The following is a 25,390-nucleotide window of genomic DNA, read 5'->3' as shown; positions in this document are numbered from 1 at the left end:
CAAAACTCTGAAAAATCAAGCAGTGTTAAGTGAATCACTTAAATTGATGTTAAGTTACTAACATTAATCTGGCTTCCCCCCACTGACTTTGCTACTCAGAAGGTCGCAAAAGGGGATCACGTGACCTTGGGATACGGCCACCGTCATGAATACAGGCTGATTGCTGAGCGTCCGAATTTTGATCATGTGTCCATGGAGATAGCATACTAAAAAGCAGAGACATCACCCTGCCAACAAAAGTGCATCTAGTCAAGGCTGTGGTTTTCCCAGTCGCAATGGATGGCTGTGAAGGTTGGACCATAATCAAGGCTGAGTGCCAAAGAATGGAGGCCTCTGAACTCTGGTGCTGGAGAAGACTCCTGCAAGTCCCTTGGACTGTGAGGCCATCCAACCGGTCAGTCCTAGAGGAGATCAACCTTGACTGCTCTTTAGAAGGCCAGAACCTGAAGAGGAAACTCAAATACTTTGGCCACCTAATGAGAAGGAAGGACTCCCTGGAGAAGAGCCTCATGCTGGGAAAGACTGAGGACAAAAGAAGAAGAAGGGGATGGCAGAGAAGGAGGTGGCTGGATGGAGTCACCGAAGCATCAGGTGTGAGCTTGAATGGACTCCAGAGGATGGTAGACGACAGGAAGGCCTGGAGGAACGTGGTCCATGGAGTCACAATGAGTCAGACACGACTTTGCAACTAACAACAATAATCCTGGGGATGATGCAACGGTCGTAAGTGTGAAAAATGGACATAAGTCCCCCTTTTCAGCGCCGTTGCAACTATGAATGGTTGTAAGTCAAGAACTGCCTGTATTTTAATGGATGAGGGCAGGGGTCTCCAACCTTGGCAACTTTAAGCCTGGAAGAGCTTTGCTGGCTGGGGAATCCTGGAAATTGAAGTCCTCCAGGCTTAAAGTTGCCAAGGTTGGAGACCCCTGGATTACAGCCACCCATTAAGTTAAGTTTACTTTATTGTTATTGTACCTCGTACAAGGAAATTAAATGCCATCTTCTGTGTACATCACACATAAGGAAACTATAAAAGAAATTAAACAAAAGAACGCATCCTTCACATTCCCCTTGAGTTCTGGTTTACAAAATGTCAGAAATACACAGGGCAGGAAACTAAGTGAGGTCTGAATCAGTAGAATTATTGCATTCTTAAAGAGACTGAAACAGTGGTGGGTTCTGGCTGGTACAGGCGTACCGGTAGTAGCCGGGAACAGCGGTCACTGCAACGGTACGGTGGCTCGTTTGGCCCACCCGCCTGCGTTCCATACCTGTTTTTAAGGCAACCGGCCAATTGCGCACATGCGCACAGCATATGGCACCTGCACGACCTCCGACAAGCAGTTGGGTGTCGTAGGGGCGGTGGAGTGCGCAAATGCGTCGGGCACGACCAGGACGCCTGGCCCCATGCGCAGCGTACCGGTAGGGACGGGGAGAGGAACCCACCACTCAACTGAAACAATTGCTTCTAACTGCATACAGGTAGTCCTTGACATACGACCATAACGGAGCCCTGTCCATTATGGCTGTAATGTCATAACGGTTTCAAAATGGGTTGGTCACCCGAGCAGCACAATTTTACGATTTGTTCTTTGTGTGTGTGTGTGGTGTTTTTTTCCCCAATGGTTATAAATGTAGCCGTGTTGCCGAAGTTCAGTCATGGGACTGCAAAGGAGCTCCAACCATCCGAATTTCGAATCAGGGTCGTCAGTCCTCTTTTACAGATCGGTCGTAACTTCAAACAGTTGCTAAGTGACCGGGCATAAGTTGTGTTCTACCCATACGGAGAGCAAATCTTTGATTTATTAGCAGGACTGCACCTTTAACTAGCTTAGAAGACTAGCAATGGTTCACTTGTTTTTAGTTTTCGTGAGGGGGGGGGAGGGGAGGTGGTTGGTCCTCTCCACCAATTTGCCAATCGTTTCCTGTCCAGACAATAAAGGGGTAGGGGATCATGAGTAGCCAGGAGGGGTGAGGGGAGGAAGAAAAGAAGGAGTAATAAGATCACCCAAAGGCCAGGAGTAACTTACAAGATCCCGTAATTGCTGGGGCTTTCAACTGGGTGGAAGGCCCGGGGTTGAATCGAGAAACTCGCCTGAATTAAAATTTAACTTTATCACAATCTGCGAAAGCAAGTAATGAGCAGTAACATTTTTATTTCTTTTAAACTGTCATTTTAGGCTGAGCTGGGAATAATTACCTATTTCCACTGCAGGAAGGTTTTATCACCCCGAGTGAGGCATTTTCTAATTTAATATTTTTATTATATTATCATAAAACCTGGTTTCAAGGAGAGGCGGGGAAAGTTATCGTGAGCCACTGGCTGTAAAACTCAGTGAGTGCCTGGGCTTAATTATTCATGTCACTGTTTCTCAACCTTGGCAGTTTGAAGAGGTGGGGACTTCAACTCCCAGAATTCCCCTGCCAGAAACATGTGGATTTCAACTCCCAGAATTCTGGGAGTTGAAGTCCACACATCTTCAAACTGCCAAGGTTGAGAAACACTGATTTATGCCTTTCTTAAAAGACAGAGGAGAAAAATGGACCAATTACCTGCATAGAGGCACTCTTGACATGCCCCACAGCAGAGAGAGGATGTAGAAAGATTAAAGGAGGGGAAAGTTTTCCGGCAATTTAGGAAACTAGCAAGGAAACTGAAAGGCAGTTTGGTGTAGTGGTTAAGATACTGGACTAGAAATCAGGAGCTGGTGAGTTCTAGTTCTGCCTTAGCTATAAAAGCCAGCAGGGTAACTTTGGGCCGATCACCAGGAGATGGTGAGTTCTAGTCTCACTTAACAACTGTGGTCATAATTTGAGGACTATCTGTTTTCTAAGTTTTCTAAAGCTGGCTGCTTTTGTGGATTTCTCTCCCCTCAGATTTTAAATGTTGTTCAGACAAAGCGGAGACTTTCTTCCTCGGGAATACAATCTGCTTACTTTCCGTTTTCCTTTCTGCTTGCACTCTTCCCATCTCTTGAAATTTATATCCAGGCTCTGGCCTAAATCTATTCCTTCCCATAAATCCTCTGGTTCATTGATCTCCTTTCGTCTTTGCATTTTCAGACAAAGGGCGTGAAGACTTGGGAACGCACCGAACTCCACTTGCAGAATGTGCATGTGGCAGTGTCCCTTCATCTGCCGACGCGGCTTGGGATAATCATCACACCCACAGAAGGCAATTAAGACTTTCGATTATTACTCGGGATGAGTTTTTTTTTAACGCATTTTAAAAATGCGAACGGAGACGGATCTTGGTTTTTTTTGTTGTTGATTTGTTAGTGATTCTTAGGTAGGGTTGGGCTTCAAAAATTTTAGCAAAGGATTCTCTGTCCAGTTGCTGGGTGGGCGTGGCCTAGTCGGCCTCCTGCACCACTGCAGGGAGCGTTTTTGCCCTCCCAGAGCTCTGGAGGCTTTCCTTGAGCCTCCGGGAGGGGGAAAACGGCCTCCCTAGGCTCCGGAAACCCCTTCCTGAACTGCTGGTAGGCCTGTTTTTTGCCCTCCCCGGAGTCTCTGCGCCCGCTCTGCACTTACCTGCATCCAAAACGGGCGCATGGGGACTCCTGGGATGGGTGGGGTGGGCGGGGCCAGCCAGGAGTGGGATTTGGAGGTTCTCCAAACTGCACAGCATCTTAGCTAGAGGTTCTTCAGAACTGCTGCGAATCCCTAGTAGCCCAACTTAGGCCATTATGTTCCCATACTTTTGGAACAAGGCAGAACGATTAAGCCAACTTCCAACTGTGGTTTATAAACCCAGTCTGTTCTGAAAACTTCCCACACCTTTTCCCACTTCAAATGAACTAGGGAACAATGATTAACTGAACCTGGGCTTGTTCTTCAACTCATGGGCAGAATGCCTCTGTTTGTGTATCTTAATTTGGGGATTCAGTTCGTTAAACGCAAATCAGAAGCCAAGTTTCAAGATGAAATAACTAACATGGGACAGGAACACCGAGGGTGATGATTGCTATGCTTGGAAAGGAAAATGTGCAAAAAGTACTCTCTCTGCCTTTTAACTTTGCAATTATTCTTTTTAACCCTGTTTTAATTTTGTTTTTAACTTTGGCTTTTATATCATTTTGTCATTTTATCTGAAAACTGCCACAATTCATGCCAAGTGTGACAGGCAGCACAGAAATTGATGGATGGATGGATGGATGGATGGACAGACAGACAGACAGACAGACAACTTAGTTTGCTTGCCCAAGCTAGAGAAGACAGATTAAAACTTTTTGAAACTTGTCTTATCTCACTTGCCATTCTAGATTATATTTAGATCATTAATCGCTGTTTCTGTTTTATGTTTAGAATTTATCTATTCTCTGTCAAAATTTAATATAAGCTAAATTAAACTCTCCATATTAAAAAATGTAGCTTTAAATGTAGTTTGACATCTCTAGTCTAGAATTATATATTATAAAAACATTGAATCCCTGTGTTAATACCACTTTATAAGGCCACACTTGGAATACTGCATCCAGTTTTGGTCACCACAATGTAGAAAAGATGTGGAGACTCTAGAAAGAGTGCAGAGAAGAGCAACAAAGAGGATTAGGGGACTGGAGGCTAAAACATATGAAGAACGGTTGCAGGAACTGGGTAGTTTAATGAAAAGTAGGACTAGGGGAGACATTATAGCAGTCTTTCAATATCTCAGGGGTTGCCACAAAGAGGGAGTCAAACTATTCTCCAAGACACCTGAAGGCAGGACACGAAGCAATTGGATGGAAACTAATCAGGGAGAGAAGCAACCTGGGAATTAAGGAGAAATTTCCTGACAGTGATAACAATTAATCAGTGCCTCCAGAAGTTGTGGGTGCTCCAACCCTGGTTAACCCTTAGTTCCAAGTTCTCTTCCAGACCTGGATAGCCCAAATAATGACAACGGACAATTTTTCACAAATTCACCAGTAAGTCTAGGTTCCTATGATTCCTAAATATAAACTAGATCAGGTTGGTTTCATGGGTGCCAAGGATGGCCCCCGTTTGTCAACAGGACCCTAAGTGAAAGCCATTTAGTTATGTTCACCACCCAAAGCACTGTTTCTCCACCTTGGTAGCTTTAAGATGGGTAGACTTCAACTCCCAGAATCCCCCAGGCATGCATGCTTAAAGATAAGATGAGTTGAGTTGGGTGGGCTGGGTTGGGTTGGGCCAGGCCAAGCTAAGCCCTGGGTCTCAGCCAGTGGTAAGGACACCTCCAACACATAAGGGATGAAGTAAATTTTCCTCCACCTGTTTCCAATTCACCTGTCTTGCCCAAGTTGAAAAGAAAAGGAAATGAACACTAGGTGGCAATCTCACCCTCATGAAGCCACAGCAGCTGCAAAAATACACACACACACACACACACACACACACACTCCAAAAAAGAGGGTGGGGGTAATGTTAGAAGCCTATGCATACACATTCACAAGAGAAATCCACTGAAGAATGTGGTCAAAACACGGGCAGTAAATTAATCCATAAACCTGCCGAGCCCTATGGGAATCTCTAGCTTTCCCAAAGGAAGGCTGATCTTCCTGGCCCCATACAAATCTACTCTTGCAGATCCCCAGAGTGGAGCCCCGAACTCCGACTGTCCAGACCTCCTGCTTGGATGAAGAATAAGATTGATATGAACCCTGTGAAAAGAGAAACGGGGAAAGGAGGGGACCCTTATATTCCAATGACGATGCGCAAAGCGGAAGGGTTGCTCATGCCAAGTGCTTTCCCCCCTCCAATCCGTTGCCCTTCACGCTCCGTGCATTTTCACCCTCCAACGTGTCTCTCGTCCCGCCCCAGAGCTATGATCTCTCCGCCGGCTGGGCTACGGGGCACCTGAGCTGCCGTCCCATTCTAATTATAGACTTGCACATGGCCATTCTTAAAATTGTCTGCTTCTTTTCACTGCTTTGGGGAGGGGGGGGCTCCTGGGGGGACCGGGAGACTGAGGCAAAGGACTGTTGGTTTGCTTCCTTCCCCCTGTTGTGGCCCGTCAGCGGATCTGGCAGCATATTCGGAGAGTGAGGAGGTTGGGGAGGAAGATGGGCCAGTCCTGGAGTCTGGGGAAGGCTCTGAGGAGGGCTCTGCGTCAGAGGCAGAGAGGGGGCCAGAGCCGTATGCCAGTTTTCAGCTGCCTTCGGATTTGGGGGGGGGGGTATTAATAAACCCACTAAACTACAGTCATGTGTGCATGTGTGTGAGGGGGACAGCATTTATGGTGCCTTAACCACTAGACCACACTAATCTATATAGCCGTGGGGCACGCAGAGCCCTCTCTGCGGACATGTGAGTCGTCGCCCCCGTTGAGCTATACCACGCATGCGCCTCCCCCTGACCAGCTGACTTTCAGGTCTCTGCCGTGCATGCGCAGAGGGCAGGGTGCATGCGGCAGTTGTTTCTACATGCACAGGAGGGAGGGGAGGGTGCGGCCCATTTTTGCTCCCAGGAGGCTGCAGGAAAGCTTACTAGGCCCAAAATGGGGCCCGGGTGATGGTGGTGGTGTGGCCTGCCCCTGGCTCATTTTTTGCTCCCAGGAGGCTGTGGGGAGGCCAACTAGGCCCTTTACGAGTTGTGGGGAGGGTGGGGTGTGTGTGGCACGGCCCCCTCACAGCCTGTTTTTGCTCCCAGGAGGCTGCAGGGAGGCCTACTAGGCCCAAAACGGGGCGCAGGTTGTGCACGAGCATCACTGCTATACAGAATACAGAAATTAATCACCCTTGGCTGGGCCCTGCAAGGATCTGCCTTTGTCCTGACCTATACCAAACAGGGAGCTGTCACTTGGAAACACGGGGTAGTCCTTGACTTACAACAGTTCCATTTAGTGACTGTTCGAACTTAAAACGGCACTGAGAAAGTGACTTATGACCATTTTTCACATGTCCAAGTTTTGACGATCCCAACGGTCAAATTCAGATGCTTGGCAACCAACTCATATTTATGATGGTTGCAGCGTCCCGGGATCATGTGATCACTTTTTGCAAACTTCTGATGAGCAGACTCAATGGCAAAGCCAATTCACTGAACGACGGTGGCCGAAAAAGGTCGCAAAATGCGGCAAAACTCGTTTAAGAAATGTCTTTGCTTAGCAACGGTAAATTTTGGGCTCAATGGCGGTCGTAAGCCGAGGACTACCTGTACTTCCCCGAGAGATTTCTTTTTTTCTCTCCTTCCCTTTCCTTCCCTCGCACTGAAATTTGGATAGATTAATCACTGTAAAGAGACGGCCATGTCTAAAGAGATGCAGAAGGAAGGGGGGGGGGGGAGAGAAGCACCTTCCTTTGTGTACTTTAATATCCCCTGTGTCCGGGATGAATTCTCCTTTTCACAGCTTGACTGTTTTGTTAACAGATTCCAGGCAAGGGATGACAAATCGTCTCACTGGGAAAAGATGACAAATCGTGTCGGCCTGTTCTTAAAACAGGTTAGCTTTTTATTTATTTTATTCATATTTATTTTTTTTCCATGCTTTTAAAGGATAGAAATCACGCTAATGAAACAAGGGGTTTGGCAAACGTTATGGCTGGATTTTTACTAAGGGGAGGGGGAGAGAGAGAATAAAAAGAGAAATACAGAGAAAAAGAGACAAAGAAAGAGGGAGTGGGGGAGAGAAAGAATAAAAAGAGAAAAGAGAGAGGGAGAGACTAAAAAGAGGAATACAGAAAAAAGAGACGAAGAAAGAGGGAGTGGGGATAGAGAGAAAGAATAAAAAGAGAAAAAGAGAAAGAGGGAGAGAGAGAGAATATTTATTGGGAATGGAATGGAACGGAATGGAATAGAATAGAAAATACGGAGTGGAGTGGAGTAGAGTAGAGTAGAGTAGAATAGAATAGAATATATGGAATGGAATAGAATGGAATAGAATAGAATATGGAATGGAGTAGAGTAGAATAGAATAGATTTAATGAGAATGGAATGGAACAGAATAGAATAGAAAATATGGAGTGGAGTAGAGTAGAATAGAATATATGGAATGGAATATAATAGAATATGGAATTGAGTAGAGTAGAGTAGAATAGATTTATTAAGAATGGAATGGAATAGAATAGAATAGAAAATATGGAGTGGAGTAGAGTAGAATAGAATATATGGAATGGAATAAATGGAATAGAATAGAATATGTAATGGAGTAGAGGAGAATAGAATAGATTTATTGATTTATTGAGAATGGAATGGAATAGAATAGAACAGAACAATAACTTCATTGTCACTTTGAATGTACACTAATCAGCATACATTAAAATCAAATTTCATTGCAATCATGGCTGGCTGGGGAATTCTGGGAGTTGAAGTCCACAAGTCTTAAAGCTGTCAAGCTTGGACACCTCTGCTTTACAGTGAAAGAACCAGAGAGAAACAATGGAGAATCGCCCACTTTAAGAATGGGACCACCTCAATTGGCACCACTGTGCTCCGTCAGTGGGTGGTGTAGCTAAAATCCTTCTCCTGCCAGGGATTCTGCCCATGAGCCCTCTCTATCTCAGCCCTTCAGTGTACACCCATGATCCCCAACCTTAAATGGGAAAGCACAATTCGGAGCACAAGAGGGTCATTTCCATTGGCATGATTAATAAGCTGTGAGGATTCACACACACACACACACAAAAACCAGCTTCCTGCATCTCACCTAGCAAATCTGAGGCTAGAATAGAACAACAGAGTTGGAAGAGACCTTGGAGGTCTTCTAGTCCAACCCCATTTAGGCAGGAAACCCTACACCACTTCAGGCAAATGGTTGGCCAACATCTTCCTAAAAACTTCCAGGATTGGAGCACCCACAACTTCTGGAGGCAAGTTGTTCCACTGGTTAATTGTTCTGTCAGGATATTTCTCCTTAGTTCTAAATTGCTTCTCTCCTTGATTCGTTTGCACCCATTGCTTCTTCTTCTACCCTCAGGTGCCTTGAAAAATAGTTTGACTCGCTCTTCTTTGTGGCAACCCCTGAGATATTGGAAGACTGATATCATGTCTGCCCTGGTCTTTCTTTCTATTAAACTAGACATACCAGTTCCTGCAACCGTTCCTCATATGTTTTAGCCTCTAGTCCTAGATCCAGAACTGCCTTCTGCCCAGCCATGATTTAAAACAGCTGCAAACTAAAGCCATTCAAGAGCTCCTCCACCGTTTTTTAAATATATAAAGCAGCATCCAGAAGCCAGCATGCCACTCTCCTCATCCGGGGCTTGTTGGGGGGGGGGGGGGGGGGGGAGAGACTTCTGAATCCTCACCTGTGAGGCCCAACCTGCTTTAAAGTCCCAGGTTAAAGTGGTTTTGACCCCTCGGGCAGCTGAGGAGTGATTATACCTCCGTGCTTCATCACTACATTGGCTTTTGGTTGTTACAGCTTCTCCCATTTAAATGCCTTTTGCATCTCTTGCCCTTTAAACCAGGGGTCACCAACCTTTTGGACCTCAGGGATCACTAAATCCATAATTTTAAATCCCGCGGACTACTAATATGATCTTCCTAATGACCAGCTGGGTGGGCATGGCTAGGTGGTCATGTGACTGGTTGGGCGTGGTCAACTCAGTCATTCACGTTGAGGGGCGCCTCGCCAGCCTCTACTCACCCCTCCCTTGCCAGCCATTCCTCGCCTCCCCGCCCAGGCTCCTTAGGGCCCCAAGAGGAAGCAGTTGTTGGAGCTAAGCAGCCACCAAGAGAAAGAGTTGGCAAAACAGCTCAGTTCAAATCGGATCTGACCGAGAAGGAGGCTCAGCAGAAACACCTCACTGAGGACTACAAGCATAGTCTTTCCAAGCAAAGGGAAGACCTGCGGGAGTGCAAGGCCAGGTACCGGCGCCTGGAGGCTTAGCGGGATGAGATGGTCAGCCAATTCCAGGCCATGAGGCAGTCCCACTGGAACGAAACCTTCTGGCTCTTTGCCACCAGTGGCGATTCCCTCCAGCCTTCGACCAAAGCCCCCCACCAGGAGGCTGAAGCAGACCCCAAGTTGGAATTTTTGCCCCCCTCTCACCCACATAAAAAGACTCCGAAGCGGGAAATTCTCTGCAGCAACACAAGTGTTCATTGCACGTACCCAGCCCAGGGAGTGTAGTTTTATTGCAATATAAAAAATGCAAATAATTTTTCTGTGAACCACCAAAACTTTTTCATGGACCACCAGTTGGTGACTGTTGTTTTAAACCATAACTCCAATTGGGGGAGAGGGGGGAGAGCAGCAACATAACGTATTATTCTTATTAACATTTATTAGTAACCAGAGTTGGTGGATTGTGCTGGAAAAACTGAAATTGTAAACTCTTTGGGAAATACATATTCTAATTATTTCTTCCAGGAAACCTGCAAAATCAGGAGCCCTGGCAAAGGGAAACACTGGCAAGTCTTCATTACATCACTAGGAAAAGGTGTGGCTGAAGTACTGCAGCCAATCAAGTGTTGCAGGACATATTTCACCATAGAGGAACTTTTCCTCCTTTAGCTGCTCCTTCTCTCCAGCTCTCTTTCTTGGAGGACTGAGTGGGTAAAGAGGGCTATGGACTTGAAGAAAGGAGTTTTCAAAATGATCATCAGATCATTGGTATTTCTTATATTATTATTAACACGCTCTGATGCTAAGGATTTAGATGTTCTACTCCCCCTCCCCACCTGAAAAGAACCCTGTTCCAACTGCCACTTGGGTGTGGGCATAGCCAGTGCGTGACTCATCCGGCCCGCGGGCTGGAAGTTTAGACATTCTACTCCCCCTCCCCACCTGAAAAACACTCTGATGCTAAGGAGTTAGAGTGAGGGAGAGAAGGGGAACAGAGAGGCCGATCGTAACTACTCATTAATTTTCAAGCTGTAAGTGTCGATTTATCAAGCCCAATCACATAGTTTCGTAGCAGAGCACATCTATCCAGTTGGCTCTATATAATGCTCAACAGTGTTTGTCAACCTGAGCAACTTTAAAAGGTGTTGAACTTCCAGAATACCCCAACCAGAATGCTTTAAGAATGGTGGACTTCTACTCCTAGAATTCCCCAGCCAATATGCTTTCAGATGTGCAGACTTCAACTCCCAGAATTCAGCATGGCTGAGGAATTCTGGGAAATGAAGTCTACCCATCTTAAACTGGCCTGGGTCGAGAAGCAGTGTTTAGAATGCTTTTTACTATTAGAATACTTATCTACCTCAAAGACACCATTAAGCAATAAAGGTTTGGCTTGGTGGTCTTTCCCTGGACAACAGTCTAATTTATATCATGGCTTAGATCAAGGGTGTCAAACTCAAGGCCCGCGGGCCGGATCTGACCCAGCTCTGTTTCCGGCTACGCCGGGCTCCTGCAATCCTCTGCCAGTGAAAACAGAGTTCGGGAGGACCGCATGGCTAGTCCCTCACTGTTTCCAGGGTGGCCCCCGCGGGGTAGTTAGATCTGGCAGAGGGCTTGGGCCACCACAGGGACGCCTGACATGAGTGACATCGAGCTGGCCATGCCCATTCTGCCCCCCCCCCCACAAGGTCAAACACAACCCTGATGCAGCCCTCAATGAAATCGAGTTTGACACCCCTGGCTTAGATGGTTCATTAACCCCATATAGGTTTTTCGGCTTCTCCACGTTTCACTCTCTGGGGACAATCTCTGGTTTAAAATCTGTGCTGGGAGAATGGGAGAACCATTCATGAGTGACTGTTTTCCAACAAAGGACTCCGGTCCCAGATGGATTGCTCCTACATCTGAAGATTATCTGGTTCTCCTTCTTTAGTTGGAATTCGGTGTTGTCAGCCATCTCCGTACAATTAATTTATTTTATAGGCAGTAGGCACAACTCTGTTTTTCCTGATTTTTCACACTATAAACATGCAGCGCTCCCCGCTGTACGAGACTTTTATTTGTTTTGGGGTGAAGCCTCCAAACTAACGGAGCAAAAGGCTGAGTGCATGATCACACCACTGTGAAATGTGTATTTGCATTTTCAATCTAGTAATTCACACTTGCAAACAATGAAATTACCTTCCACTGCCGCTAAAGAAAGCGGTGTTATTATTATTACTGTTCCCTCCTTCATGCATATATGAGCTTTGCATTACAACAAACACACACACACACGCACGCACGCAAACGCATGGGAATGGGAAGGTATAAACTAGAATTTTAAATTGGACAGTTGTCTTCACATGCATTGTAGACATCAACAGCACTGACTATAGATCTCACAATTGTTATCATGAAGCAAAAGATCAGTGCATGTTTAGCAACCAGCATTATTTAGCCTTGCTGATTTTTATTTTTAATTTAAAATCTCCCCGACGAGCAGCTGTGTTAGTCTGCTGAAAACACAACAGCCATATTCAAATGAGGCCCGAGTCACTGTTAGGAGTTGCTAAAAACAGTGGTTTGTTTCAAACACCATTAAACAAAGTTTCTTGGGTTGGCTAAAACAAGGAAATGTAGTTAATGGAAGACTTCATGAAGAACTGCTTTTATTATTTGATAGTTCACCAAACAGAGAAGAGAGTGGGGAGGAGAGAGGGAGAGAAGGAGAGAGGGGGAGGGAGGGAGAGAGAAGAAGGGAGAGAGAGGAGGAGAGAGGAAGGGGGAGGAGAGAGGAAGGGGAAGAGAGAGATGGAGGAATGGAGAGAAAGAGGAAGAGAGAGGGGGAGGAGAGAGGAGGGGAAGAGAGAGAGGGGAGGAAGGGAGAGAGAGGGGAGGAGAAAGGGGGCGGAGAGGAAGGGAGAGAGAGAGGAGGACAGAGGGGAGGGAGGGGAGAGGCAGAGAGTGAGAGGAGGGGAAGGAGTGGAGAGAGGGGGAAGGAGAGGGAGGAGAGAGAGCACGAGCGGGGGAAGAGGAGGAGGGGAGGGGAAGGGAGAGTGAAGAGAGAGAGAGGAAGGGAATGAGGGGGGAGAAGGAAGACAGAGGGGAGGGAGGGGAGAGGCAGAGAGTGAGAGAGGAGGGGGAAGGAGTGGAGAGAGGGAGAAAGAGAGGGAGGGGATAGGGGGAGAGTGCACAAGCGGGGGGAGGCGAGAAGGAGAGAGAGCGAGGAGAGAGAGAAGAAGGGAGGTAGAGGGGAGTGGGAATGAGAGGAGAGAAAGAGAGGGAGAGGAGAGAGAGGAAGGGAGGGAGAAGAGAGGGAGAGAGGGGGAGGAGAGAGGAAGGGGGAATGAGAGAAGAGAAAGAGAGGGAAGGAGAGAGACAGAAGAAGGGAGGGAGGAGAGGGGGAGGAGAGAGGAAGGGAGAGAGAGGGGAATGAGGAGAGAAAGAGAGAGGGAGGAGAGAGGAAGGGAGAGAGAGGGGAATGAGGAGAGAAAGAGAGAGGGAGGAGAGAGGAAGGGAGGAAGAAGAGAGGGGGAGAGAGGGAGGAGAGAGGAAGGGGGAGGAGAGAGGAAGGGGGAGGAGAGAGGAAGGGGAAGAGAGAGATGGAGGAATGGAGAGAAAGAGAAGAGAGGGGGGGAGGAGAGAGGAGGGGAAGAGAGAGAGGGGAGGAAGGGAGAGAGAGGGGAGGAGAAAGGGGGCGGAGAGGAAGGGAGAGAGAGAGAGGAGGACAGAGGGGAGGGAGGGGAGAGGCAGAGAGTGAGAGGAGGGGGAAGGAGTGGAGAGAGGGGGAAGGAGAGGGAGGAGAGAGAGCACGAGCGGGGGAAGAGGAGGAGGGGAGGGGAAGGGAGAGTGAAGAGAGAGAGGAAGGGAATGAGGGGGAGAAGGAAGACAGAGGGGAGGGAGGGGAGAGGCAGAGAGTGAGAGAGGAGGGGGAAGGAGTGGAGAGAGGGAGAAAGAGAGGGAGGGGATAGGGGGAGAGTGCACAAGCGGGGGGAGGCGAGAAGGAGAGAGCGAGGAGAGAGAGAAGAAGGGAGGTAGAGGGGAGTGGGAATGAGAGGAGAGAAAGAGAGGGAGAGGAGAGAGAGGAAGGGAGGGAGGGAGAAGAGAGGGAGAGAGGGGGAGGAGAGAGGAAGGGGGAATGGGAGAAGAGAAAGAGAGGGGAAGGAGAGAGACAGAAGAAGGGAGGGAGGAGAGGGGGAGGAGAGAGGAAGGGAGAGAGAGGGGAATGAGGAGAGAAAGAGAGAGGGAGGAGAGAGGAAGGGAGAGAGAGGGGAATGAGGAGAGAAAGAGAGAGGGAGGAGAGAGGAAGGGAGGAAGAAGAGAGGGGGAGAGAGGGAGGAGAGAGGAAGGGAGAGAGAGGGGGAGGGGGAATGAGAGGAGAGAAAGAGAGGGAGAGGAGAGAGACAGAGGAAGGGAGGGAGGAGAGGGGGAGGAGAGAGGAAGGGAGAGAGGGGGGAGGGGGAATGAGAGGAGAGAAAGAGAGAGGAGAGGGGGGAGGGAGGAGGGGAGGAGAGAGAGGAAGGGAGTGATGAAAGGAGAGAAGGGGGAGGAGAGAGGACAGAGAGAGGGAGGAGAGGGAGGGGAGAGAGAGAGAGAGAGAGAGAGAGAAAACGCTCTTAAGCCAATAAATTATTGTCTGATCTTTCGCAAAGTGTCTTATGGCACCTTAAAACCTAATAAATTCACCGTGCCCAGAGCTTTCACAGAACTAGAATCCATTTTATGCCTTTGATTAAACGCACTAAGCCCACAAGAGTCGCATATGTTTATCTTGAACTTGCAACAATATCCTGTCTCTCCCCCCCGCCAAAAAGACACCCCCCTCAAATAATCTAATTCCAGAGGGATCACCACAAGAAACATCTGTTCCAGCAAAAGAAAAGAAGGGAGGAAGAATCCAGTGGCAACTTTTAAACGGGAATAATTGGACGTGTGTGGGTTTTGAGGGGCCCGCGCTTACATCCTTGTAAATCTCTTTTTTTTAAAGATGTCACAAAAGGCGCGACAACGCTGCCATCCTTAGCCCCCTCCCCTCCCCCCCAGGACTGGAAGGAGGAAAAAAAAGGGGAAATTAAAAGCCCAGGCGTGCTCACAAGCTCAGCTCTCCCTGAAGCACTGAAGCGGCAAATACCAAGGGCACCGGCTGGGCTGAACTGTGGAAAAAGCGCCGTGTGCAATTTGGCGGCGGGGGTGCCGGGAGTGTGGGAAGCGCAAGCAGCCGGCTCGGCCTGGAAAAAGGGGGCGGCCTAGCCTGTGACAAATGGCTGGCCGATATAAAAGAACCCGAGACGGTGACAGGCTGAAGAACAGGTCAATATCAGGCTGTCACAAAAGCCCTTCCAGAAAGCGTAATTAACTGCTTACTCACCTGGCGTCATCATTCATCGTGCAGTGGTCAATGGGCGCCATGAAGCTCAACAGCTTGCTGTGGACATGATACCTGGAAGGCCGGGGTGGGTGGGTGGGTGAGGGGCGAGAGGAAGGAAAGGGAAAGAGAAGGCGTTAAGAGAGATGTTCCGATAGAAAAGAACTTCACCCATCCCAAGGAAAAAGGGGGCTTTAAGACAGGGGCTTCGTGGAAGAGAAGGTTTTTGTAGCTCTGAGTTGAACTGTGGGGCTCCTGGGTGCTTTCTGAGCATGGCTGTTTTCTGACAGAGGTTTCATGAGCCAACTAAGTAACATCATCAGGGCTGGAAGGGAGTGGGATTTATGGAAAGGAGGAGGAGGAGGACCATGTGGTCCTTGGTGCTATCAGAGCTTGGTTGCCTTCTTGCAGATGTTTCACGACCCAGCTAGGTTACATCATCAGTGCTAGGAGGGAAGAGGTTTGGAGGAGGAGGAGGAGGACTGTGAGGTCTTTGGTGCTCTATGAGCTGGGTGGTTTTCTTGCAGACATTTCATGACCCAACTTGGGAACATCATCAGTGCTGGAAGGGAGTGGGGTTTGCAGGGAGGAGGAGGAAGAGGAAGAGGAGGAGGACTCTAGGGTCCTCGATGCGCTTTCAGCTTTTACCTACTTACCTACAACAACTTCAATTTGCAAACCCAAATCCCTTTTAACACTGGTGGTGCTACCTACTGTATTTTTCGGAGTATAAGACGCACCAAGATTTTAAAGAGGCAAATTAAAAAAAAAAGTAGGTAGGTAGATAGAGGGATAAGAAAGAGAGAGAAATACAGTAGGTAGGCAGGGAGAGAGAAAGTAGTTAGTTAGTTAGTTAGTTATTTTTTGTTAAGTATTTATTAGTTAGTTAGTTAGTTAGGTAGGTAGGTAGGTAGGTAGATAAAGGGAGAGAGAGAGAGAGAGAGAAATAGAGAGAGAGAGAGAAATAGAGAGCGATAGAGTGTAAGTAGGTAGGTAGAAGGACAGAGAACAGAAATAGAAAGAGAGAGAAATACAGCAGATAAGTAGGGAGAGAGAGAGAGTAGGTAGGTAGAGGGATAGATAGAGAGAAATAGAGAGAAAGAAATACAGTAGATAGGGAGGGAGGGAAAGTAGTTAGGTAGGTAGGTAGATAAAGGGAGAGAGAGGGGGAAATAGAGAGAGAGAGAGAGAGAAATACAGTAGGTAGGTAGGGAGAGAGAGAGTGTGAAGGTAGGTAGAGGGATAGATAGATAGATAGATAGAGAGATAGATAGAGTAGATAGGTAGGGAGAGAGAGAGAAATTAGGTAGGTAGATAAAGGGATACAGAGAGAGAGAAATACAGTAGGTAGGTAGGGAAAGAGAGAGTTTGTAGGTAGGTAGAGGGATAGAGAGAGAGAAAGAGATAGAGTAGATAGGTAGGGAGAGAGAGAGAGTAGTTAGGTAGGTAGGTAGGTAGGTAGGTAGGTAGGTAGGTAAAGGGATAGAGAGAGAGAGAGAAATAGAGAGAGAAATACAGTAGGTAGGTAGGGAGAGAGAGTGTGTGTGTAGGTAGCTAGATAGGGAAGTAGGTAGGTAGAGGGATAGAGAGAGAGAAATAGAGAAATACAGTAGATAGGTAGGTGTTTCTGCTGGCACAGCACCTGATCAATGTAATTCTCATCAATCAGTTAAAGAGCTTTACAAAAGGGGGAAAAAGATTTTGCACTCTGCAAACCTCCCATAACGGCCCGTTCGGTTGTTTTTTTTTTAAGGCATGAATAGCCTTGGGGGGGGGGGGGCTTGCAGAGAGTGCCTGGGGGGTGGGGCCCCCCCAAAGCAAGCAAAAAATGACTCATTTGTGGCTCATTTCTGCCCTCCCCAGCCCCAGGAGCTCTCTGAAAGCTTCCATAAGGGTATGCACGGCCATTTTGGTGAAGGGGGAGGGGCTTCAGGAGGCAAAAAAAATGCTGTATTCTGTGTATAAGATGCACCCAGATTTTCAGCCTTTTTTTTAAAGAGGAAAAAAGGTGTGTCTTATACTGCGAAAAATACTTGGAAAAGTAGTTGGGTAATGAAAGGTTCTTTATACATATTATTGTGGTTCTCCAGGATCAACCAGATCAGTACCCTCACAAGAGTCCAGAAGTGGAGGCTGCCTTGTGGCACTTGAATTCTGTGAGGGTTTTTCTTGGGGGGGGAGGGGTCTGATGGAGGAGGGGCTGGATTTTTTTTTGGGGGGGGGTTGTTTTGAAAGTTTTGAACTGATGGTTTGGAAAGATGCATCCCACACAAAGATTAACAATGTGGATAGTTGTGCTGGAGGTCGTTTTGCTGAAACCCGAGGTAAAATGTCTACAGAAAACCTGATCTTGGTGTTAATCTCTCCAAGCATGAGGAACCCCAGCAAAAAACAAGGTGGTTTGAAATATTTCATTGTTTACTTCAGGGGTCTTCAGATTTGGCAACTTGTGGACTTCAACTCCCAGAATTCCCTAGTCTTTCCTGAAGCCCGGGGAGGGCGAAAACGGCCGGAAGAAAACTCTCCGGAAGGTTGAAATAGCTGAGAGCTGCCGAGGGCCGTCGTGCCAGCAAATGTGGCATGCGTCAGTATGGCTGGCTGAAGAATTCTGGTAGTTGAAGCCCACTTGGGGAGGAACATGGGCCAGTCCTGGGGGCTGAGGAAAGCTCGGACGAGGGCTCTGCGTCGGAGGCAGAGAGGGAGCTAGACAGCAGTGAGGCAGAGGAACAGCTGGAGCCTGTTCCCAGTGTGCGCATGTTCCCAGCTGCCAGAAGACAAGAACAATTAAGAAAGCAGGGTCCACATGGGAGTAAAGCCACTGTCAGGCCTGCAGTTATATCCCTTTTAGGATCTTTGGCCAGCCACACTCTCTCTTATTTCATTATGCTGTTTCATTAGTGTAGTAGTTGGGAGGGGGGAATAGAAAGGAGTAGAATTGTGGAATGTGTTGTTGTCATTCTTTTCTAGAAGCCCAAGGTCATCTTTTGTCTCCGCACCTCTGCACCTGACTGGAACCAGCTGGGTGGAGATGCCAGCGTGGAAGAAGAAGATTGGACCATGTGATGGATTGGTGGGTGTGGGGACAAGATCATGAACTTTCAACTGGGTGGGAATCCTAGGTAACTTCCAGAATCTGGATTCCACAGATGTGCCAAGATGTCTGACTTATTAAATTGGAACTTTAAGGATCGTTTTGCCTTGGACTCTGATTTAATTCTGCATGATACTTGGAACGCTGACAGCCACACTTTGCAGGTGATTGGCCCCTCCCATAGGAAACCAAAAAGGAGTGAACGGGGAGGGGTCTTTTGCAGGAAACGATTCATTCCTTCGGTCGTGTCAAGAGTGGAAAGTTCTCTTTGTGACTATAAGAGACTCTGTGCCAAATGTTGCCTTGTCCTACGTTTGGAAACTTGTTATCTGGAAGATCTCCGAGCGAGATAAGGTTCGTGTTGATAAATATTCCTCGGAAAGACTGTTTGCCAAGCCTTGCTGACTGTGAATGAAAGGAATTCACAGTCGTGTGAATAAAAGACCAACTTTGCTTCATACTTTTTATGGGAAGAACACTAACGTTCAGAGAAAAAAAACAATAATTAAAGAACTAAAGAGAATGGTTTGTAACAGAATTATGCTTAGTTTTTTCATATAAGGGAGTGGCAGAATCCAGAAGTTAAGAGAACAGAAAAACGGTGTGCCTCTTTCTACTCACCGGATTTTCCTTCCTTTACTGGCCTTGGTATCCACTTTCTTCCGGATTTTACTCCTCAATTTCTGGATAGCCAACCATTGTCTACATGGAAACAGAATGACAGGGTGGCGTTTGGGTTGCACAGTATGGAAGCGACATCTATCAAAAGTGATGGAATCAACAATTGCAATCCAAAAAAGAAACCAACAAGCCCATCAGTTGCTGCCTCCATCTTCTGAGGTGCCTTCATGGTGCAGGTAGTCCTTGATTTAGGACCGCTTCAAATTTATGACGGATCTCCCTTGGGGATTCTTAACAATCCATTTCCAAAGTGGTGACAGTCACTTCCCCCCGCCCCATGGTCATGTGACTTCATGTGGGTTGCTTGGCAACAGACTTGCATTTACAGCCATTTTCAGCGGCCCATGGTCACAACTATATTTTATGATGGTTTTGTTATAAAGCGGCATTTATTTCTGGTTTTCGGTGAAACCGCTGACAGTGAACAACGGGTCCACTTTAGGACAGTGGCATTCATTTGACACGTCACAAAAGAGATGGTAAAATCGGGTCAGACGCATGGGTGACTCGCTTTGCAACCGTCATGACTTGCGACCATAATGGGCAGGCTCCATTATGGTCGCAAGTCGAGGACTATCTGTGTTCCCTTCTCAGGACTGTGACATGGTGGGTTCAAGGTCAGTTGGAACTCAGCATCTGCAGCCTCAGATGGCTTGCCCTTATGCCCACAATTCCAGGTAGTCCTCGACTTACGACCACAATTGAGCCCGAGATTTCTGTTGCTAGATGAGACAATTGTTAAGTGAGTTTTCTTGCCACAGTTTGTTAAATGAATCACGATGGTTGTTAAGATAAGAACACAGTTGTTAAGTGAATCTGGCTTCCCCACTGACTTTGTCAAAAGGTTGCAAAAGAGCGTGACCCGACAAAACCGTGAACGTCAAAAGCGCACCGACAAAACCGAGGCGCTAAAACTGCGATGTCAAAAGCGCGCCGACAATAGCGCCCCGACAGAAGCGCGATTTAAGTTAAGGTAAGGTTTAGGGTTAGGTTTAGGGTTAGGTTACAGCGCGCTTCTGTCAGCGCGCTGTTGTCGGCGCGCTTCAGCGCTCATTCGTCACGCGGTTTTGTCCGCGCGGTTTTGCCGGCGCAGTTTAGTCAGGCGCGCTTTTGTCATTCGCGCATTTGTGGTGGAACCGCAAAAGAGGATCATGTGACCCAGAAAACTGGAACTGTCATACATATGAGTCAGCTGGCTGGACGTGTGATAATAATAATTATAATATATTATAATAATATTATAATATATTCATAATACATAATATTATAATATATTATTATAATAATAACTATAATAAAAATAATAATGGAGTAGGATTCATATTCTAATACAGAAGAATCTTAAAGGGAATATTAAGATAAAAACAGAAATGTTTCTTTTGGGTTTAATGGAAAAAGATTTGAAGAAAAAAATTGGAACTTTCATGTTATATATCAGTGATGGCTAAGCTTTTTTCTAAGAGTGTGTCAAAATTGTGTGCGTGTGCGCGCACTATTGCACGCACGCATGCCCACACACCTGCGCATGCACAATTGATCCCCACCAGCGCATGCACAAGCAACCCCTCCCCCGCGCATGTGAGTGATCCCCGCATGGGGTTGGGATTTTTGCCCTCTCCAGGCTCCAAAGGCTTTCCGAGGAAAGGCTTTTCGCCTGGGGAGAGTGAAAAACAGGCCAAAGGGGAGCCCTTGGGCCTGTTTTCCACCCTCTCTAGGTTCTGAAGGCTTCCCTGAAGCCTGGGGAGGGCGAACACGGCCTCCCCCCGCCCTCCGGAAATCAGCTGGCCAGCACGCACATGTGCACTGGAGCAGAGGGCTGGCGAGGCGGCAAATATGGCTCCGCGTGCCATAGGTTCACGGTTATGTATGTTGACGGCAGCGAGATTAATTTACACCCAAAAATTAAAGGACACTTCGATTTCTACAATGGGCGAACGCCTACTAAAGTTGGTGAAGTTAGCAGAGGTTTTGATAAAAGGGGGAAAAAATGTAAGTAATTTTATTTCTACTTGGAAACCACTTCTGGACTTTGTGCATGAGGAGGGGGAAAAAAATGAAACTTTGAAATGGCTACTATGTAAAAGTAAAAAGTTGAGGTCTGATATTACTATTGTCAGGCCTGGAAGCCATCTTTTGCCTTGGGCCTTCCAGCCTGCCATATTCAATGCTGTGGGAAAATGGGAGGGGGGATTATATGGAGTATGGGAGATATATATAGTCATAACAACATCCCTTTCTCAGAGAGTCAAGGACGTCTTGCTCTGCATCTGGAGGGGTGTGACTGGGAGGCACCTCCAGTTGGGATGGTGCTTTGATTGGATCGTGTGATGGACATGTGGGTGCTGGGCAGGGGCTTGGACTTTCAATTGGGTGGGGAAAACCTGGAAGCTTTCAGATTCGCGTTTTCCCAGATGTGCCAATATGACACCTGTAATAAAATGGAACTTTGAGGAACTTCAAGCTTTGGAGTCTTCTTTCGTTGGAGGTGCTACTTGACATCTATCTTATTTTACTGCACCAAAGGGAGTTGGAAGTCAACACCTTTTCTTTCTTTTTCCCTTCTTTTCTGCACTTTTCCCTTCCCTTTTCCCTCCCCTATTTTTCCTACTGTTTGTTTTTGTATTTTTATATTTTATACTATAAACTAAAAAATATATATTAAAAGATAATAAAAGATTCAGTTTGCCAAGCATCTGAATTTTGATCATGTAACCACAGGGATACTGTAATGGTCTGAAAAATGGCCATGCCACTTTTTTCACTGCCGCTTAGTAACTTCCGTCACTAAGCAAAAGGTTTTAAATTGAGGAGTAAAGTTCTTTTAGAAATTAGAAATGAAAAACAAAACAAAAACAAATGCAGTGCCATGGGGCAAATTCTCTATATTTCCAATTCTAAGAAGAGGAAAAAACAACAACCGCACAATATAATGTATTTTTGGAACAATAAAATGCACCGGAGTATAAGACGCACCATGATTTTGAAGAGGTATTTTTTTTAAAAAAACGGTTTTGCACTCTGCAGGCCTCCAAAACCCTCTGCACACTTCATTTTTTGCAAAAAACAAAACAAAAAGGGGGTGGAGTGGGGTATGCAGAAGCTTTGGGAGGCTTGTAGAATGCTCCTGGGGGTTGGGGGGGGAACGAGCAAAAACGGCCTGTTTTTCTTTCATTTCTGCCCTCCCCAGCCTCCAGAAGCACTCAGGAAGCCCCCTAAAGGCTATGCACCACCATTTTTGCAAAGGGGATGGGGTTCCAGGAGGCCAAAAATGCTGAATTCTGTGTATAAGACGCACCCAGATTTTTATCCTCTTTTTCGGGGGGGAAAGTACGTCTTATACTCCGAAAAATACGGTACATACACCTTTTTTTAAAAAAAACCTCGTGTTTAATTAAGGATATTTATTTCATAACAGCCGCTGGCTAATGCATAGGAAATGTGTTAAAAAAAAAACCAAAATGATTTTTAAAAAAAGAGATTCAAAGGGCTGAAACAGCAACTCACTACTGGGAAAAAACAAGTACTACTGGATGCATTAAAAAAAAAGGCTCAGGTGCGTTGGCAAAATGGTTTCGCTCTTGTTAAAATATTGCCCGAGTTTCGGGTGTTGGATGTCAAATATATTTGGTGGTTTGGCTGGAATAACTCGGGTAACTTCACTCGACTATAATTTAATGGGACGGAGACCAAAACACCCCCTGCACTTAAGCAGTTATTACACTGCACATTTATCTGACTTTACAATAAAATAGATTACAGCAATTAAGATTATATTAAGATTGCGGTAATTGGATTTTGAGATTTGCCTCCCTGATCCGGGGCTCCCCAACAAGTAAATCAGATGAAAGCAGTGCCGTTTGGGGTCTGAAAATAAAAATGTTTGTAATTACAACTCCTCTTTCTTGGCGGTTTTACTCTTTGGCGCAACGCGGAAGGTAAAAAAAGAAACTTTTAAAAAACATCTGTCCTATTTTTCTCCTTGACCCAAATGTCAAAGTGATGTACCAGAATAAAAAAAGAGAGAGAGATTTGCAGGATAGCCAAAAAAACTGAGTTCTGAAGAAATTAGAAACACCATGTTCAAAGGGTTCCTTTATCACTGAGCTCCAGAAACACTTGTAAATGGTCAAACCAGGGGTGTCAAACTCAAGGCCTGGATCTGGCCCGCGGAGTGCTTAGAGCTGGCCCACGGTGCCTCTGCGAAAACGCACGTAGCCCTTCCGAGCTCCATTTTCGCTGACAGAGGTTTGCAGGAGGCCGTCCCAGCCGAAAATGGAGTTTGGGAGTTCGTTTTCTCTGGCAGAGCGCTGGGGCCACCACAGGCGCTCCCGACACGAATGGTGGTGAGCTGGACACACCCACCCTGGCCACGCCCACGTCAAACACAACCCTGTTGCAGCCCTCAATGAAAACGAGTTTGACACCCCCGGGTCAAACTCTAAGAGATGTGAACCTGTCCCAGTTCTTTAAAAAACCTGGAAGTTTTTAAAGAAGAGTTTCGATAACCATTTGTCCGAAATGGTATAGGGTAGGGGGTGTCAAACAGAAGGCCGAATCCGGCCCGTGATGTGATTGGATCTGGCCCATGGGGTTGTCCCAGAAAACATAAGGGGCCAGCCAATGTGGGTTCAGCCCGGGCTACCCAATGTGAATAAGAAACATGCCAGCAGTTTGGGGATTGGCGTCAAGCTGGCCATGCCCACCCAGTTGACCACGCCAGTGGTGGGATTCAGCCAATTCGCACCACTTCGGGAGAACCGGTTGGTAACTTTCTAAGTAGTTTGGTGAACTGGTTGTTGGAAGAAATCATTAGGGCAGAGAACCGGTTGTTAAATTATTTGAATCTCACCACTGGGCCATGCCCAGTGAATAGCATCAAGCTGGCCACACCCACTCAGTCAGTCACACACACACACCCCGAAGTCAACCACAGCCCTGATGTGGCCCTTCATGAAATTGAGTTTGACACCCCTGGTATACGGTTTCCTGCCTAAGCAGGGGGTTGGACTAGAAGACCTTCAAGGTCCCTTCCAACTCTATTATTCTAAATTCTAGTTGAAGAAAAAAAAATCATGCCAGCTACAACATTTTACCCTCAGTCCTTTAAGTTGGCAAACATAATACAGGTAGTCTTCGACTTACAACCATTCATTCAGTGACTGAAAAAAGCACTGAAAAAAAGTGACAGGATCGTTTTTCAGAGTTACAACTGTTGAAGCGTCCCCATGGTCACGTGATCAAAATCCAGACACTTGGCAACTGGCATGTACTTAAACAGTTGCAGTGTCCTAGGATCGTGTGATCACCATTTGTGACCTTCCCAGCCATTTTCTGGCGACAAAGTTAATGGGGAAACCAGATTTGCTTAACGACCGCATGAGTCATTTATCACTGCAGTGATTTGCTTGACAACGGTGGCAAAAAAAATTGTAAAAGGGGGGAAAACTCACTTTACAACTCACTTTGCTTAGCGATGGACACTTTGGATTCATTTGTGGTTGTAAAATTGTATTTTAAGCATATATGCCCATGGGATTCTGCAAAGGTTAAAACTTTTGTTTTAAATTGTGATTTTTGTGATTTTCATTGCAATTTTTACAGAGATGCTCATGAACCTTACTTCACACCTAGTCTTCAGAAATTTCTAGGAAGAACAGATAAGTTTTACAGTAAACTTTTTTTTAAAGACATGCCCATAAGATACAAGGAATATAGTGAAAACACTTGTTGCAATGAAAATGCAGGAGGTATTGACTTCAGCAAATATGATCCTTACTTTCCAATTTACATTTTGTGATTATGCCTTTAATTAAGTGGATCCTGTGGATCCAGTGAAGCTGGCAGCAGATTTGCACAGTGAGGAGGTTGGGGAGGAACATGGGCCAGTCCTGGAGTCTGGGGAAGGCTCTGATGAGGGCTCTGTGTCAGAAGCAGAGAGGGAGCCAGGGCTATCTGAGTGCTATCAGCTGCCTTCGGAGTCAGACATCAGTGGGGCAGAAGAACAGCTGGAGCTTGTTCCCAGTGTGCGCATGCTCAGAGTTGCCAGACGAAGGGAACATCTAAGAAACAAGGGTCGACTTGGGAGTAAGGCTACAGGTGGACGATGAATGGCCCCTCCCAGAGGAAATAAAAGAAGAGCCAAAGGGGAATGGAATTTGCAGGAGGCTATTAGTTCACTTAATTGGTTTCGACTGCTTGCCAAGTTTTGCAGATCTTGGCCTGGCAGCTCTCCAAGCCAGATAAGGTCTGTGACTGTAAATCCTCCCTTGAAAGACTTTGCTGGATGTGAATGAGCAGAATTCACAGTGAATTCATAAAAAGTTTTTTTGTCAGGACCAGGAGTTTGCTTCATGCTCTTGGGAAGCCTCGGTCAGAACAGTGGATTATGACATACTGGTACTCCTCACTTAACAAATACTTACTCGGGGATCATTTCAGCTTACAAACAATGAACGAGTGGTTTTTAGGACCAATCCTTGAAATTCTGGTTGTTGCAGTGTTCCTGTAGTCACGTCATTGCAAT

At 46.5% G+C, this 25,390-nt stretch overlaps 1 protein-coding gene across 1 annotated transcript in view; it reads right to left on the bottom strand.

The window, feature by feature from the left end:
• AATF (apoptosis antagonizing transcription factor) overlaps positions 1 to 25,390 on the bottom strand; it is a 120,643-nt gene that overhangs the window by 7,215 nt on the left and 88,038 nt on the right. Inside the window, exons 10-11 of the mRNA XM_087717125.1 lie at positions 18,808 to 18,888; positions 15,099 to 15,170 (exon numbers count right to left, since the gene is read on the bottom strand). Of these exons, the coding sequence (XP_087573251.1) occupies positions 15,099 to 15,170; positions 18,808 to 18,888 (153 nt within the window). The remainder of the gene's footprint in view (positions 1 to 15,098; positions 15,171 to 18,807; positions 18,889 to 25,390) is intronic.

Source organism: Thamnophis sirtalis, unplaced genomic scaffold (assembly GCF_051295495.1).
Source record: "Thamnophis sirtalis isolate CommonGarterSnake01/CBP01778 unplaced genomic scaffold, rThaSir2_p1.2 scaffold_6, whole genome shotgun sequence".
In the NCBI taxonomy this organism is placed as follows: Eukaryota; Metazoa; Chordata; class Lepidosauria; order Squamata; family Natricidae; genus Thamnophis; species Thamnophis sirtalis.
The sequence above is the reverse complement of the archived record's forward strand: the minus strand, read 5'-3'. Positions and strand labels throughout refer to the sequence as shown.